The following is a 17,468-nucleotide window of genomic DNA, read 5'->3' on the forward strand; positions in this document are numbered from 1 at the left end:
CAGAGACTCTCGCACTTTGACATTTTATTTAATTAATTCAAATACAAGCAGTCACACGGTGCTAATAGCCGCCATATTGGCCAGGAAAGGTCGCACCCCCTACTTCCCAGTGTGTGGCATATGCAACATGGGTCGTCTGCAGAAGGTATTTTCGGTGGCACATTGATCATGTTTTACATGCGTAGTCATCATGTATTTATTTCAGTGTGTCTTAGGAGAAGAATTAAGTTCTTATGCCATCAAAACCCTTTGATTTCATTGACAATATAGCCTGGTAAGAGGTTAATGTGAAATGAAAGTGAGCTGACATAGTTTTGAAGTAATATACCTCCTTTTTGGATGTGGCACAAATCTGGACAGTAGGTAGGTCAGTGAAGGAAGTTGAGGGCACAGTGAATGTTCTAGAAGCTAAGGCTGTAGAGTTGAGTAAGGGCGCACCCCATTGCTGTGTTCCACCCTCTTCATTCTGGGAGACAGAGCACAGGTGTAGGGCCACCCCAGCTGACCTGGCCTCCCCTGCCTGAGCATACCAGGCAGAGGGCACAAAGGTGCCTTGGGGGCAGTGATGAGCACCCCCATGGATCCCTGGGCTTCCCTGGGGGGCTACATTGGCCCCCGTGCCTTGTGTCCATCTCTCTCTTTTTGTATTTTTAGACCCTCGACCTTTCTGGCTCCAGGGAGACGCCCTCCTCCATTCTCTTAGGCTCCAACCAAGGCTCTGGTATGTTGCCCCCTGGTGGGTGAACGGTGCTCTCACATTCCTCACGGGCAGAGGGGAAGCCATTTTCTCAGGGAGATCTTTAAGGGTTTATGGCAGTGGTTTTCCAACCACTGTGGATCCTTAGGGATCTTTGGGGGTGCCCCGGGCAGGTCATTGTGGGGGGGGGTGCGAGGGAGTGGCTGGGCAAGGTAGCTTTCAGGCACCCTCCAAACTGATCAGTATTTACCTCCATTTGTTTTATTTATGGGGGTCCCACATAAAAGAGGGTTCTATTGCTGACCTGGGGTGGGGTAGAGGTGTGCATGTAGCTCGGGCATTTCTTCTGCCCTCGGGGAAATGACCACAGTAAATGAAACCATCTGGAACTCTGTTCCTGAGGTCCCAGCATCCGCAGTTAGTGGATGAGGGCACTTGAGCCTTTAGGGGAAAAGAAACTTTTTAGGTGGATGATGTTTCTGTAGAAACCTTTCTTCTTGGGGAATAACCCAGTAGGCTGTTTTGGGCTGTTTTCTGAGACTGAAATTTTTAGTTTTTCCTCTTACGTGGGGTTTGAGCTACCCTGTGTTCTCGCCCAAAGGGTCATTTTCCTGCATCCTTCTGAGTTTTGGGTGATTCCAGGGGGTTCAAAGAGGGTGCCCCCGTTGAGGACAATTTGCTTACTTGAAGGTCCCTTAGCTCCAGGATCTTTTTCTCCTTTGGATGATTCCCTTAAGCTGAAAGCCGAAAATTTTATTTCCTGTCTCTATTAAGTGCGCCAAGGAAGAAGTTGATGTCCTTTGTTTGCATAGGTGGGGACGATTTCCCCAGGGGGCTGGAGACTAGGATTCAGATGGAGGGCGGGGCTAAGAGGGAGTAGCAGGAGCTGACTTGAGGGAGAATGAGAACTTGGCATTAAATACGATTGAACCGCCTATTGAAAACCTACCTCTCCCTTGCCTTCAGTCCCCTGACTAAATCTCTGAGAACAGTTCAGTTTAGCGCTAAGATGCCTTGCACATCTCTTTGATATTTTCTAGTTTCTCCTTTCCGCAAAGACTTACCTGGACCTTAAGACTACGGTTTGGTTTTCATTATGTGTATTTGTAGAGCTGCCCTCTATCTGTGATGAGGATTTTGGATTTTCTGCCCGCGATCTAGGTAGCAATATACAATTCCTTTTTTATTGAAGTTTAAAATGAGTTTAGAGGAAAAACCTGGAATACGCAGGCTGTAGGAGGGTTGTGGACGGGTCAGAATTGCCCAGGTGGTGTGAGGGAGGCCCAGGGTAGGGGGAACATGGCTTCCGACAGGGGGCGCTGTTGAGGTTTTGAGCAGCGAGGTGGGATAAGCACGGAGCTGGGAACTTTGGAGGGCGGCGTGCAGTATGGAATCTGTCTCATCCAGGGGGACTGCAGACGGGACGCTGGCTGGGAGATCTGCCCTATTGCACTTCTCGGTGACGAGGTATTCCCTAGTCCAGGGGCAGATGTTGGTGACTTGGTACTGGTTGGGTGGAGGCAGAGAAAATAATCTTGGAGGAGTCCCTCGGTGACAGGATGGGGGGGCAGGGACAGGGAGGGGGCGGGATCGGGGAAGGGAGGGAGGGCAAGATCCTGAATTCCGCTTTAGGTTCTTGGAGGATGCGTTGGCGCTAGGCTTTTCGCAGAGGGTTGGAGGCGTGTGAGAGTTTGTTGAGTGTCTCCGGGACCACGTCCTGTGCTAGGGCTGAGGATTTAGGGGTGAACAAGGCAGACAACTCCTGTCTTCTGGAGCTTTTTTTTTTTTTTTTTTTTTTTTTTTAATTTTTTTAACGTTTATTTATTTTTGAGACAGAGACAGACAGAGCATGAACGGGGGAGGGTCAGAAAGAGAGGGAGTCACAGCATCCGAAACAGGCTCCAGGCTCTGAGCGGTCAGCACAGAGCCCGACACGGGGCTCGAACTCAGGGACCACGAGATCATGACCTGAGCCGAAGTCGGACACTCAACCGACTGAGCCACCCAGGCAACCCTGTCATCTGGAGCTTTAAGGGAAGTCAGAAGAGCATTTAATGGGTGCTTAGGAGAAGAGCATGAAGCGGTTGGACACTTCATTGTGTTTATTCCCAACTTCGGTGAGAGAAGTTACTGTTCCCATTATGCAGACGAGGACGTTGAGGCCCAGAGAAGTTAACATACATGCACAAGTAACTCAGTGACTTAACTACTGGAGCCTGGACTTCAGTCTAGAATTCTCTGACCCCACACGTGCTCTCACCCGCTGCGTTGGGAATACTTAAGTTGACCCCTAGGAAATTGTGAGTCAAAAACGGTTGGCTGTTTTGTGTGGCTCAGCTAATAAGGCACCGATGTCTGGGGAAAGTCAGGGCTGTAGATGTGGCTTCTCCCCGCTGCCCCTGCTTCCAGATCTACTAACTGTTTCCTTTCCTCACCTCCCTGCTTCCCCAGCTTGGTTTCCACGGCTCATCCCAGCAGCACCCTCGCTAATGGAACCCAGTCTCCCACACCTTCTGGTTTTCTCCACATGTCCATTTGGCAAAACCTCGCCTTGCTCAGACCCCAGCCATCTATCTCTTAACTCCCCTGCAGCCAGCATTGGAGCTCAGCCAGAGAAGATCACTCGGGACACACTCATTCCACCACACACGCTGATCTTGACCGCTGACCTCAGAAGCACACATTTCCATCTGCCTGGTCATCTTACCAAATTTGTTGCATTTCAGCCTCTGTTTGCACTCTCCACAAGGGCAGCTTCCGCAGTTCTCGGTTTCAAACCTCCCAGCCCGTCCCTCCAATGTCACTGACAGCACATGGCATTGCCTGTTCCTTCCGGGGAGCACAGCCAGGCCCTGCCTCCCCTTCCAGCACCCAGGCCTCCTTCACGCCTTCCTCCAGCCTCGCTGGCCTTTCCGTATCCAGCCTCTGTCATAGCCAGATGTCGTGTTCAGCTGCTTCCTTCCCTAGGCATTTAAATATCCTCCTGTGCCTCCAGCTTCTTTCCTTGACACCCTGCATCTGCCCCTAGAGCGGTGCTCTCCCCTAGAACATTCTGCAGTGATGGCGTGGTTCTGTATCCGCCCTGTTCCCTGTGGTAGCCGCCTGCACACATGGTTGTCGGACCCTTGAACTGTGGCTGACGTAACTGAGGAATAGAATTTAACATTTTATATTACTTTATTTAAATAGCATCGCGGAGCTAGTGGCCACCATACTGAACCAACGGCACGGCCTCCAGGCTGCCCTGCCTCCTTCCCCAGCCCAGGCAGACGTGTCCGTAAGACTCGTTTGGTCCGGTCACCACCGAGCCCTAAGCCCTGAATAACCGCGGACCTTTTAAATTCGAAATGGTGTTTTGAGACCTTGTCTCGCAAAGAGATAAGGTTAGAATCCCAGGTTGTCCTCAGCAGGAGGGACCTTCTCTACGGGTCTTGGCGAAAGGAAGAGGTGCATCCGGGACCACACTCAGGAGGCGTCCGCGTTTCGGACTCGGGACGAGGCGGGACGGAAGGCATATTAGCCGAGGGGGAGCACTATGGTGCTCCCTGTCAGAAACTGGAGGAGAGGGAGTGTTTTCCAGGAAGTGTTGCCGCGACAGCCCAGAGTGTGAGCAGGAGGGAGACCGAGGTGCCCGGGGCCCAGTCAGGACGGTGTCCTCTGTCTTCCCCCTTCCTCTGTTTCTCACCCAAGCCGGTAGTTGTGTCAGAGCAGAAACGCTGACTCTTTCGCTGTCCTCTTCGAACTCCTCGTACGTCTAACTTCCGCCAGCTCTTGATGTTGGTGACCGTGCAGATGAAACCTTGTGGAGGAAGGAGGGCTTTGGACACACCGGGGTTCTCCGTGCCTACTGGTGCCGGGAGGGTGTGGTGAGGAGTCTGGGGGCGGGAGAAAGGTTCCGTGGGGGTACGTGCCTCCTTGCTATTTGCTTGTCTTTTAAGATTTTAGGGGCGCCTGGGTGGCTCAGTCGGGTAAGCATCTGACTCCATTCCTGCTCAGGTCATGATCTCATGGTTTCTGAGTTCAAGCCTCACATCGGGCTCTGTGCTGATAACGTGGAGTCTGCTTGGGATTGTCTCTGTCTCCCTCTCTCTCTTTCTGTGGGCACCCCCCCCCCCCCAAGTAAATAATAGTTTTAAGATTTCGAAGTAAAACACGCGTATCGTTATAGTACAGAGACAGTTCCTAGGCCCTGTCCCCAGTGATGTCCCTGGTACTTCCCTCCTTCCTTACAAATAACGCATGTCCCTGTTGTCCTATTTCTGAGCGTTAGTTTTAGACCTTGCTGGCTGACTTCTGGTTTATGAAGGTGAGGGTTGGGGTCACTGATGACCGCTCTTCTCCCCTTCCTCCCAGATGATGGATGTCACCATTTCTGTGCTCTGGAGGTTCCATGGGTCAAGGACAACACTCATGCTTTCGTTCTGGATTTGAGCGCTAGCGACAGCGACTGTGGACCCCTCTCTCGGCGGTCCCCCCCTCCCCCCACCTCGCACCCCCACCCTGACCGTGTCGAGACCACCCTCTGCTTCGCTGTGACTTCCCTTCCTCGAGGTTGAGAACAGGCGCATTCTGACCCTTAACCGCCCCACGCTCGGCAGTGGGCCAAGCCGGAGAACTTCAGTCCGGGTGCCCGCCATCCTGAGCGTGCTGTGCGTCGCCCGGCCCACCGAATGCCGTGATGACGGTTCCATTCTGGCACGGCTGTGCTCTCTCCTGGAGTTTCTGTTTCCTTCTCTTGTCCTACCTTTCGTGATTTCCCCACCAAGCTCGTCACCGTACCCCTTATTTTATTGAAACTCCTTTCATATCACTAATATCTGGCTCTTCGTTTCCAGACGTTACTTGTTGCGGTCCCATCATCGTGGCTGAGGATCTTGGTCACTCGATACGTCCTCTGTAGCCCCTTCCTCAGTCCTCACCGCGGCACCTTCCTTGCCCTCCCCTCCCGGCCTTGTCCTCGGTCAGGCTTGGCGGTAGAGGAGTTTTCATTCCCCCCAAAGAATCCGGATTCCTTGGGTGCTGTTTCCTGCCTTAGTGTGGTTCTCGCACCTCTGGTTTTGCTGGTCGGGTTAGGCTGTTGGCAGAGCTGGTGGTTCTGAGAATTGCGTTTCCAACATGCTGAAGAATCTGGCCTACAGGGTTGACTTTGCGCCATCGGGTACCTCGCTTCCCGCCTGTAATGCAGCGCTGCGTCCAGTGACCCCTCCGTTCGTGGTTTAAAAATGCCCATTAGGGCAAGAAGCCCTCGTCGCTGTGAGGGCGTCGGGTGGGAGAGTGGCGCGGAGAGAATAGGGCTATCGGTGCCGAGTGCGTAGCGGGTGCCTGGCTTGTGGCGACCTGAGCTCCCTGACGGACACCGAGGCTGCCGGGGCCGCTTCTCTTCAGCCCACGGCAGCTGTGTGGCAAGCAACCCGCCTGCGCCCCGGCCATGCCCCGGCTACCCAGCCCAGAAGGGGAAGTACGGCCCCGCCTCACCGACGCGGCCGGGACCCGCGGAAGCCCCGTGTTGTGCGTGCGTGCGTGCGTCGTCGTCTTGTTTTCTGCTGTCGTTGTGAGCAGCGCGTCTCGCTCTGCCCTCCGCGCTTCTCAGCTGGGCCTCTCGTGGCCGCTGGACACCGCGGTAGGAGACGGGAGCCAGAGTGTACGGTGTGCTTCGTGGAAGGGATCGGCCTTGGCCTTGTCCATAGAGGTCCCGATTCTCCCCTGCGGTGATTGGCCGAACCAGCCAGCGCCCCGTGTCCCGTCTGCGTGAGGGCCCAGGTCCCGTGGACGGTGGCCGGCCCGGGCCGTGGTGCAGGTGCCGTGCTGAGCTCAGGCCCGGTGTCTGCCTTCACCTGACTGCACCGTTGTGGGATTTTTGTCCTGTTGGACGATGACTGAGCGCACCGCTTCCCAGAGACCTTCGAGAAGAACCATCCGTGTAGGCTTCACGGGTAGGGAAGAACCAGGAAGAGGAGGTGGATTCAGGACTGCCTGCCAGAATACTGCCCCCTTTTGGTCACTGATGCAAATGGCCAAAGAGAAGTCTCCCGAATGAACACATCACCTTGGAGACTTTTCTCTCTCTCTCTGCCACTTATCTTCCAAAACAGGAACACGTGACTAAGTGTGCACGTTCCTTGGTACCAGGCGGTAAGAAATGGCATGCCCCGGCTCTGATCTGGTCCCTTTCTCACTCTCATTCTGTCCCCGAGCTTGACTGTTGGCTTCTTTGAATGTTACCATCCCACCTCCAGAAATTTAAAAACAAAATTTCATCCCAGCCTCTCTGAACTTGGCAGATGATCCCAGGCTTGATGGGGCCTTGGCATGCTGACGGGTCCCTTGCCGTCACCCGTGCTGGCCTGAGCTGAGCTGTGTGGCAGCTTACGGACTCCCTCCTCTGCCTCTTCCTTCACCTGCCTTGGATCTTCTCAGCCACGGTTGAGCTTTTTGTGGTCACGCGTCCTCGAAGCTGTCCTGGGTCTTAACTCTGGTTCTGTATCCTCCAGGGACCCTGCAGCCTGTCCCTGATGGGAGTCCGTGGGTGTGTGTGTGTCCAGCTGGACATAATCATTCTGGCCTCTCCCTCCTCCTCCTCCTCCTCTTCCTCCTCCTCCTCTTCCTCTTCCTCCTCTTCCTCTTCCTCCTCTTCCGTGATCCTCTCCCTTAGGTGGTTTGGTTATAGGTCTGCTTTTCGAGTTGTCTGTAAATTGACTGAAGAAATTCTAATATGAGGAAGGAAAAATACCGCCACATTTTGGTGCCTTTTTCCAGCATCTGGCGTGGACACAGAAGCACCTGAGTGCTTGGTGTCCTTCTGTCATGGCCGCGGGTCTGCGGTTCCAGGTACCGCGTGAGAGGTGCCTCCCTGGGCACTTCGGTGCCCTCATCATCCATCTCGATTCTCTGTGACGTGATGCCCTTGTGTTTGTCTAACCGGCCGTAGAGTTGTGCTCTAGAGACCCACGCGCGCTGGGAGGCGGCGGGAGGCCGCCCGGAGGGGAGCCGCGGGGCAGGGGGCCGGGTGGCTCTGCTGCGGTGGAGGTGGCGGGAAGGCTCAACGTCGCTTCTTGTTGCTTCTCCTCCACAGACCATTCCCGGGGCAGTAAGTCTAGTTGCTGGGGCAGCGGCGACGAGAAGCGAGGATCCACACGCTCCGAGCACAACGCCAGTGCCAGTTCGAAGAGCCTCCTCCCGAAAGAGTCTCGGCTGGACACCTTCTGGGACTAGGGACAAGTCACGACACAAGCCACCCACCCCGTGGAGGAAAAAGAAACCAGACACCAGGGCAACAGGAAGCGGCAAGGAAACCTGAGACAGGAGAGCCTCCTTCAGACTTGAGAATTCCAGACACCCCGACTTGGCTTTGGCCCTCGGCACGGAGGGCAGCCCACACTACAGTGCGTCCGGCATTAGCAGTGACTGAGGACTGTTTGACCCACACGAAATCTATGCTTTAGATGTAAATAATGTACAATTTGTGGATGTCATTGAACCTAGAGGACCTTCCCCTTTTTATATTTGTATTGACTTTAACTTATAAAAAAAAAAAAAAAAGAAGAAAGAAAAAGAAAAACGATTAAAAAAACAAGAAACACCCAACCACAAAAGGAATGTTTTGACGTTGGAGGAGGAGGGATGGTTGGTCAGCCCGGCTGTCCCTGTGGCATGGTGACTAGGCCCCAGGATCGCCGTGGCACACGGGCCCTCGTCCTTGGACGCCCCGGGGGAAAGTGAGCCGTTTTCATTCATACGTCTGTATGCAGCACATTGGAATCAGGAGTTTTCGGCACAGAATCTGTGCCGTCGTGGGCACATCACGTCAAGCCATTGGCCCCTTTCCAGTACTACGTTACTGTGTTATAAAATGCAAGCTCTCTGGCCCCGAAGGACAGGGAGAAGCTAGTTTATTTTGTGTGATTTCGGCAATGACTACTCGAAAAGGGAAGAAATCAGGTCCTTGTTTACAGAAGAGACACAGAAGAAGCAAGCCCCGCTCAGCTCGGCCGAAGAGAGCAGAGAAAGTGTTAGGCGTCCTAAGCTCTGGAACAAAGAGGAGTCTTTTCTTTGCTTTGTGGTTCCTTTTACACACACTCACACATACTTGGTAAGAGATGCTGTGCCTCTCGGAAGTGAGAAACTGAAAGGCAGGATGCACGCAGAGGACAGGGGAGTCCGGGATGAAGCATGTATGTATTATTTATACGATGGGATTTTACGTTTTTATGGAAGCATGAAACAAAGGCAGTGGGAGAGAATTGCCAGACACCGGCCACGCTCCCTGTCACACTACGTATACGGTAGTACCATTTTGTATGTTGTGTCGAACAAAACGCATTGAACAAAGCAAAAAGGTGATGTATGTATATGAGAAAATTAACTGTACGGTATCATTCCAGTACATTCTGTTGTATATTTTAGTCCTGTTTACTTTCTCTTCATTGTTGATAAGAGGATGTGAATTGTACAGTTTCCAGCTAGTTCCCCATACATATTAGAGAAGAACTAAAAAGAGAGTATAGAAGAAGAGAGAAAGAACATTTGTGAATTGCAGGTGTCAAAAAAAAAAAAAATAGCCTAGCTGGCCTTATTTGCGAAGCCTAATTGCTTTTAGCATATGGAAGTATTTTTTCACATTTTCTTTGTATAAAATTTGTATTAAACTTAAATATCTTTTTCGATGACGGCGTTTCTTTGTGACTGAGCCAGTGCACTCCCACGGTGTGCTTTTTTGGGTTCCACCCCTCCCCCCGGTTTTTTCAGATTCTTCACCTTTTTTTAATTAAACTGTTTTGGAAAAATGGCTCGGTCGTCCTCAACTTCGCAGTTTTCCATTCGGTCGGGATGGCCGTGTCCGATTCGCACGCCCCAGCACAGGAGTCGGGGCCGTGAGAGCACAGGAAGGATCCCCACGGGCGGTGGGCACACTGGAAGTTAAGGGCCCCCGGTGGGCGTTTTTCCCGGGAAGCCCCGGCTCCTTGGAATTTACTGACAGAGACCGAGAAACTAGGGGGAAATCCTGACCAGTCTTAGCAAGATAGCGAGAGGGGAGGCGATGGTCTTTCTGTGGCTTGGATGGCGGGCCTGAGCTTAGGCGAGCTCCTTGGGGAGCGTGTGACCCCCCCGCTCTGCTCAGGGACACCCCGGTCATTTAACTGTCCTGGGTCACAAGGTGTTTCTTGTTCAACCATTTAAAAATGTAAACCCCATTCTCAGCTCTCCGGCCATACCAAAGCAGGGAATGGGCTGGAGTCAAGCCACAGGTCATGCGCTGACCACTGCTGTGGAAGGAACACGATGGGGATATGTTCAAAGGACCGAGGGCTGACAGGTGGCTGCTCTCACTGGCACTGTTCTGGGGCTTGTCTTTGGAGGTGACCTTTGACCCCAGGTCAGAACGAAGAGCTTGGCTGTGGGAAGATGAGTTGGGTGAGCGTCCCAGACGGGGACCAGTGGGTACGAAGACGCTGTGAGCTTCGCGTGGCTGACGAGCCGCAAGGTGGGGGCGTGGCTGCTCCTTCGGTGTAGAGGGCACCGGACGTCCTGGGGTCTGTGGCCCACCGCGTTCGTGTGGTGTAAGCCAAGCCAGAAGGGGCTGTTCACCATCCTAATGTCACCCGCGATGGGTTTGTCTAGAAATAGGCCCAAAGAAGTAACTAGCTCAGGGGCTCCTGGGTGGCTCAGTTGGTTAGGTGCCTGACTCTTGATTTCAGCTCAAGTCAGTTGGTGAGTTCGAGCTCCGTATCAGGCGCTGCGTTGACAGTGCAGAGCCTGCTTGGGATTCTCTCTCTTTCTCTGCCCCTCCCTTCCTTGCCCTTAGTATCTCTCTCTGTTTCTCTCTCTTTCAAAATAAGTATTAAAAAAAAAAGTAGCTCAAGGCCATGGAGCTGGTGAAAGACTCTAATTGGACTCCTATTAAAGTGCTCTTTCTAGTAAATGGGCATTGTCTTTTTTTGAGTTAAAAAATTTGTTCGGCTTCCTTTCATTGGGCACGGATGGGCACCCTCCCTTATCATTTGAAGTCCACAGACGGGCGGGGGACACAGCCCCCTTTAGGGGAAGAGGCAGAGGCTGTGAGCAGGACCGCACTGTCGCCCCGTTTTTTTAGCTCCAGCAAGCCGGCTCCAGCCTCGGCCCCCGGGGCCCTTGCACTTGCTGTGCCCTTGGCCTGGCACACCCTCTGTCGCTGGCATCAGCTTTCAGACGTCACCTCTTGAAGCAGCCACTCCCCTCCCCCGATTATCCTCTGTCTCTTCCTGGTTTTCATGTCCTTGAGCAAAGTTCATACATATTTATGACTTCCCACTCAAACGTGAGCTCTGTGAGGGGAAGGCTGATCCGGTCACTGCTGTGTCCCGAGAGCTTGGAAGGACACAGAGCTCCTAGAGTTAGGGTGACATTTGAGCAGGGACACCTCGGCCCCCGGACCCTGCCCCCAGCGGTCACCGCTGCAGCCTCCCAGAGAGGATAGACACCAGAGGATAACATGGCTTACAAAGCGGTAGAGAAACCGGTGCCTTTAAAAAAATTTTGAATTTGCTATTTATGGGGCTAGGTCCATGCCTCAAATTTGAAAAACCACGGGTGTGCTCCCAGCCTCACTGGCTCTCCCAGGGACCCCTCCTCCGCATCCCTCAGTCTGTATTTACAGACCCTCGCGGGGAGGCAGGTTTCCTTCCTTTTGGAACAGAAACGGGCAGCACCTGACCCCTGACCTGATGTGTTGTTTTTCTTTTTTACTTAACCTGAGGTCTCCGGCTTTGTTCCCTAAGGCTCAGGTCTGGGGCCCCTTTGTTCCCCTGTGGACACGTGACCCTGGGATGTAAGAAGACCGTGCATGTCACAGCCTCCAGTGCACGGGTCCTCGGTCCCAAACAGTGGCCCCGGGGTCCCCGAGGCTGCACCAGAGGGTCTGTGAGTGGCTAGGCGAGAGGAGGAGGACTTGGGAGGACAGGGCTGCAGGGCCTTCCTCTCTGGCTTTAGTCCCGGTCGAGTGTCTGCCGATGCCCGATGACTTTGAATCTACAAAGGAGAAGAAGGAAGACACAGTGGGGTCCGCCACGGCCATGGCCCTGGCCCTCGCTACTTTGACCAGTGGCCTGACGTGGGGGCAGGGCCTGCTGCCGCGGCCTGGAACGCGATTGGGCTCTCTCGCCACCTGGTGGCCGCCGCCTAGAACTGCAGCCCCACAGAGCCCGAGCAGGACCACCGGGGACAGAGAGAAGCTGGGCCAAAGTTCATTCGGGTGACAGCTGCTTCCCCGGACACGGCATGAACTAAGCACTGAGGACACAGCACTGAACGGCCTCTCTCCTCCTCCCTCTGACACTCTCCACGGGAAGCAAATACGCATACGATGCAGTCCTAGGCCGGACGGTGTTGCATCAGGTGAGTAAGGGAGGCAGGGTGTGATTGGGCACGGCCCCCCCAGGGAGCTGGACGGCGAGCAGCAACCTGAAGGAGGGGTACCGAGCCGTGACGACGAGGGCAGCGGTCGTTAATGCTGGCAGATCATTAGAAGCACCCAGCAAGATGTGAAATAAACCGGTGACTGGTGAGACCCTACCTGCCATCCCGGAATAACGACCTCCCACTCCCGGAGGTGGGGCTTGGGCGTCTGTCACGGAAGGCTGCTCAGTGATCCTAAGGCGCAGCAGAGCCGAGAGCTGCTAACATCCCGGGCAGAAGGAAGAAGGCACGCAAGAGGCCTGAGGCGGGGACCCGGCCTCTTGCGGGGAGGGAAGGCCGGCCAGGGAGTCCAGAATGGAGGGATCCCAGGTGGGGACGGGGGCGATGAGCTCAGAGAGGGAGAGAAGTTGGGGGTTTGCACCGTGCTCCAAAAAGGAGGGGAAGCCATGTGGGCGGTTTAACAGCTTTATTGAGTTGCAATTCACATACCGTACGATCTACCCACTTGAAGTGTGTAATTCAATGATTTTTGGTATAGTACATTATTGATTTCTTTAAAAAAAAAAAGTAAAATACAACAAACGTTGCCCTTTTAACCATTTAAAGAAATGTTTATTTTTGACAGAATGCACACAGAGGCACAAGTGGGGGAGGGGCAGAGAGAGAGGGAGACGAGAATCTCACGCAGGCTCCGTCCCTGATGTCAGTGCAGAGCCCAGCGCGGCGCCTGTTCTCACGGTTTGTGAGATCACGACCTGAGCTGAAATCCGGAGTCAGACGCCGAACTGACTGAGCCACCCGGCGCCTCCTGCCCTTTTAACCGTTTTTAAATTTACAATTGAGTGGCATTAATCAGAGTTGTGTTTCAAACAGAGAAATGTTTTCCAGACTTCAACTTTCATACCAGGGCACATCAGGACACCATCGACATTATTATTTACTTTCTTTAATCCAAGGGAAGCAAAGATCACCCATGTACCTTCCAGCATCACTGGGGCGGGCTCCCCCCCCCCCCCCCCCCCCCGCCCCCATGCTGAGCCCTGAGCTGAGGTTTCCCGTGCTGTAATCTTTAGGTCTTCTGATCACTCCATGGGGCAGGATGGGGAATGCGACTTGCCCACAGTCACATAGCAGGTCAGTGCCAGAGCCAGGGTTCAAACTGGACCACCTGCTTCCCGAATGAGCACCGTGACCCATCGAATGAAACTGCCCCAGTGTCTGGGGGCACCATGGTCAGTTTACAAAATGCCTTCTGGGCCCCCTTTCCCTGACTCCCCTCAACTGTCCACGAGGTGGGGATTGTTCTGCTCCTAGTGCAGCTTGGGAAACTGAGACTCAAGGGTTCAGGGCGTTGGGTTGTTGTTGTATTTAACATTTATTTATTTTTGAGAGAGAGAGAGAGAGAGAGAGAGAGAGAGAGAGAGAGAGCGTGAATGGGGTCGGGGCAGAGAGAGAGGGAGACACAGAATCCGAAGCAGGCTCCAGGCTCCAAGCTGTTAACACAGAGCCTGATGTGGGGCTCGAACTCATGAACCATGAGATCATGACCTGAGCCAAAACCAAGAGTCAGATGCTTAACCGACTGAGCCACCCAGGCGCCCCTAAATGTGGTCAGGTTTTTAGTTGCAAACAACACTCTACCTAATCTGAGCAGGAAAGGAGTTTATAAAAGGGCATTATGTGATTCACAGATCTCCAGGAGGGAGGGCCAGAGAGACTGGCTAGGAGACTGCACAGCCACAAACAACGTCCAGGTTACATGGCAGGACGTTCCCGTCACTGTCACTGGGCCCAGACATTACAACTGTCACCAGTGACATGGGGCATGTCCCGTCTGCCTCCTTGCTAGATTGCATCCCGCACTTCCGAATGCACTTTGCAGAATTCCATGGCTTCGTCATCTGGATCGGGTAAACCCAGGTTGCCCTGGGTCTGAATGCAAATACCATTTGGAGGGTATTTGATTGGCTGAGTCTGCAGCTGGCTGTATCTGATTGGTTGGGTCTAGGTCACATGCTTACGTTGCAACTGCAAGGAAGGCTGGGAAGGTGAGATTCAGGTTGCTTCGGCTGCAGGCTCCTAAGGTAGGAAATTGTGCAAACAAAAGGCCTTGGGTTGACAAAAACATCGATAGCCGCCACCGCAGAATTGCCCACAGTCTCTGTCAGGTCAGTTGTCGAGAGCAGAATTCACCCAGCCAGGTAGAGCGCGAGGGTTTCATGAGCAAACCCGTCTGTAGTGCGACTTGAGTCAAGCGGGTGGGGCTGGAACTACGTTTCCCAGAATCCCTTTCCTTGAAGGGTGCGGAGCTGGAATTGACCAAAAGAGGAACTTGGGTGAGCTTTTGAAGGCGGAAGGGGAGCAGCCGTCTCTTCTCTTGCAAGGTCGCTGTGGCTACAGGTGGTGACAGGTACAGGTGTGCCCTCGGGCTCCAGCGTGTCGCTGCTGTCCTCCGTGCTGCGCCCAGGTCTTGTTTCTGACACCTGGCCCACCCCGGGTGCTTGGCTGCAGAGGCCAAGCGTCCCCCCAATCGGTTTCTCTTCCGGAGCCTCTCCGCAGACTCACTTTGGTGGCCGGACATGCCTCACTGGTGACTCCAGGTGCCACTTTTCAGAATTTCACTTCCTGAACTCCTCTGACCCCCGTAGAAGGTCGAACTCCCATAATACGTTTCTTACCCCAAACCCATGGGCCCAATCTGGCTGCTTCCCTGGTTGGATGTGACACATGAGTGTCTGCAGGATCGCAGGGAGGACTGAGGCTGCCGCGCTGAGGGACTGGCCACGGGGTGGGCGGTGAGGAGCCGGGCTGCTCCTCCCGCAGGATCAGGAAGCATCGCTGTCCATCTGGTAGCAGCTGCCCAGTTCCTGGGTCCTGCCCGGCACCAGCTTTGCTCTGGCCTCCACCTGCAGGCTGGATGCCCTGGGTGCAGCCGCAGTACCAAATACACATCTCTTGTGAACGCAACTGATCTGTGGACCCTTCGGTGCTCCAGACCCCTGGCTGTAAGGGAGCCTGCAGAAGTTTTCAGCTTTCCAGCCTCTCGATTCGGGAAGGTTCAGCAGAAGGAGGAGCCATGGTTGAACCTGAACAAGTCATTTCTCACCCAGAGTCGCGGCCTGGGATCAAACCCTTGGCTTTGCCATCTGGCCCAGGGCTCTCGTCGGGGAGTGATATTAATGGAAAACCATTGCCTCCCTGGCCCGGTCTTAGGCCAGGTCAGCTGGGTTCTAGACAGCTTGTACAACTGAGTACCGACATCCCTTCGCTTTGCAGAAGGGAATTTCCTTTACGTGTCCTCTTTTGATAGAAAAGCACCTCTTCACTATGGAAAAAAACCAGCTGCCATGTGTGATGGTAAATGGTGTGGTGGGGAGACAACAGGGTGTGGTGGGGACTGTGGTAAACAGCGAGCCTGGCGAGGAGCCGCAGTGAAAAGGGGAAGCTGCGGGGTGGCTCCGGCTGACCACGTGTGCACGCAGGCTCAGGATTGGCATAATCCTCCGCTGTTTCTGGAGAGAAGTAGATCTTGAATTAAATCTCTCAAGTTTTAAATGTGAGCCACCAGTGGGCAGCCTTGACCCAAGAACACTAATTTAGCAGTCAAAGATGCTGGGTTGGGGTCCAAGCTCTGCCACATTCCAGCTGCAAGGTCAGGGGCAAGCCACAACACCTCTCTGGGCCTCAGTTTCCCCCTCTGTAAAACGGGGCTTACAAAGACGGCAGTTAATTGGATGATGAGCTTTCGTTTGCCAAACCTTGTTCTAAACTAGTATTTTGCAAACAATGGGTTGTGAGCGAAATTGATCTAGTGCATCGTGACCTGCATCATTTAAGGGCGAAATAGAACAGGATGGAATGTAACAGGATGGGTGGGCATCGCTTTGTGAAACCTATTTTAGACACACACGATACATACATATTCGTATTCACACACACGTACACATCCATACGCGGTCCTCGGTCTGATGGAACATGGACTTCTCACTGTGGAACGCAGTCAGAAAAGTCCGAGAGCCAGTGTTCCAAGTGCTGGTCGTGTCTGTGTGCATCTGGTGCTGTCGATGACCCGTGAGGTGGGTTCTACTGTCACCCCCGTTTTGCAGCTCAAGAGGGAGGTCCAGAGGGTGAAGTTCCCGCAGATAGTAACAGGAAGAACTGGGATTTAACCCAGTGTCCATGGCCTGATCACCACACGATCCTTCGTCTCCAGACAGGGCCACGGGCGGTGGTGAGACTGGCACGAGGTCTCACGCAGGTCGAGGGCTTGCTTAGCCCAGTGCCTGGGACAGAGCAGGTGCTTAATAGATGTCAGAAGCCGGGCTTGCGTTTGCAGCTTCTCATTCAACCACGCCCGGTGGCCGGCAGGATCCGAGGGCCACGGCCAAAGAGGCCAGGGACTCTGCCAACTCGGCTACCCATGGAGTAGGGGGTGGGGTCTGCAAGGGCACCTCACCCACAGCCAGGGCTTACCAAGTACTTCATCTGGGGCCAAATACTCCCTGCTGGATTTTACAGTCCGTATCTGGCTGTATTTGGCTTAGCACTGCCCTTGAATGGACTTCAGGATATAAAAAGAAATCGGGCATTTTTTCCCAAACAGCTTTAACTCTGATCACACGCACATTGTTAAACACGGGAACAGCTTGTTCTTGCCCTTCTCAGGGCTGTGGCTGCCGTCGCATCCCTTTGCCTTTCTGCGTAGACACAGCTGTCTGCTGGGATCCCCATCGTGGCCACGGCAGGTCAATGGATCAAGTCTTAGGCCTGGACGCAATGTCAACGGCGCTGCCATTTCGTCGAAGCCATCGCTGAAGCACGGGCACGGCCTGATGGCAGTGCTTTCTGAATCTTTTCAAGGGCAGCCCTGCATTTTCAGGCCTTTTAATGAAGTGGCACCTGCTGGCTCCGGCCAGCTGTGGGGTCGCACTGCCCTCTGGTGGTCACCGGCAGGCATAGCTTCACCAGCGCTGAGCTGGCATCGACCGGGGCTGAAAGCGCCGTGGGGAGACTGACTGGTCAGGAATCGGGACAGCGGTGGAATGTGGGTAGAGGCCGGGAAGGGCGCGAGGGAGCCTTCTGGGGACCTGGAAACCACTTCCGTCTTGTCTGAGTGGTGGTTACCCGGTGTGATCCTAGGTAACAATACATCAAGACGCACGCTTGAGTTTTGTGCGGGAAACTGTGTGTGTAGGTTATACATTGAAATTTAAACGTCTCCTTTAAGTTTATGAGGAACCCCAGTTGTTTTTGACCGGACACCCTACCTCCATCCTTCTCCCTCCAAACCATCCGTGCCCCCCCCCCCCCCCCCCCCATTAGCCAGGGTGATTTTTTTTTTTTAAATTTTTATTTTTTTTTCAACGTTTATTTATTTTTG

The 17,468-nt window shown here is 53.7% G+C and overlaps 1 protein-coding gene across 26 annotated transcripts in view; it reads left to right on the forward strand.

Annotated features, from left to right (window-relative positions):
- Window positions 1-9,482, forward strand: part of ZMYND8 (zinc finger MYND-type containing 8) — a 125,718-nt gene extending 116,236 nt beyond the window's left edge. For 18 of the 26 annotated variants that reach the window (XM_040446837.1, XM_040446836.1, XM_040446849.1 and 15 more), the window contains one exon: window positions 7,770-9,482. In XM_040446837.1, the coding sequence (XP_040302771.1) occupies window positions 7,770-7,994 (225 nt within the window). In that variant the 3' untranslated portion in view covers window positions 7,995-9,482. Of the gene's footprint in view, window positions 1-654; window positions 722-7,769 lie in introns of all 26 variants that reach the window. The other 8 variants (XM_040446840.1, XM_040446850.1, XM_040446853.1 and 5 more) reach the window with 1 other exon arrangement.
- The last annotated feature ends 7,986 nt before the right edge of the window (window positions 9,483-17,468 follow it).

This window comes from Herpailurus yagouaroundi, unplaced genomic scaffold, assembly GCF_014898765.1.
Source record: "Herpailurus yagouaroundi ecotype Mexico unplaced genomic scaffold, PumYag 196, whole genome shotgun sequence".
NCBI lineage: Eukaryota > Metazoa > Chordata > Mammalia > Carnivora > Felidae > Herpailurus > Herpailurus yagouaroundi.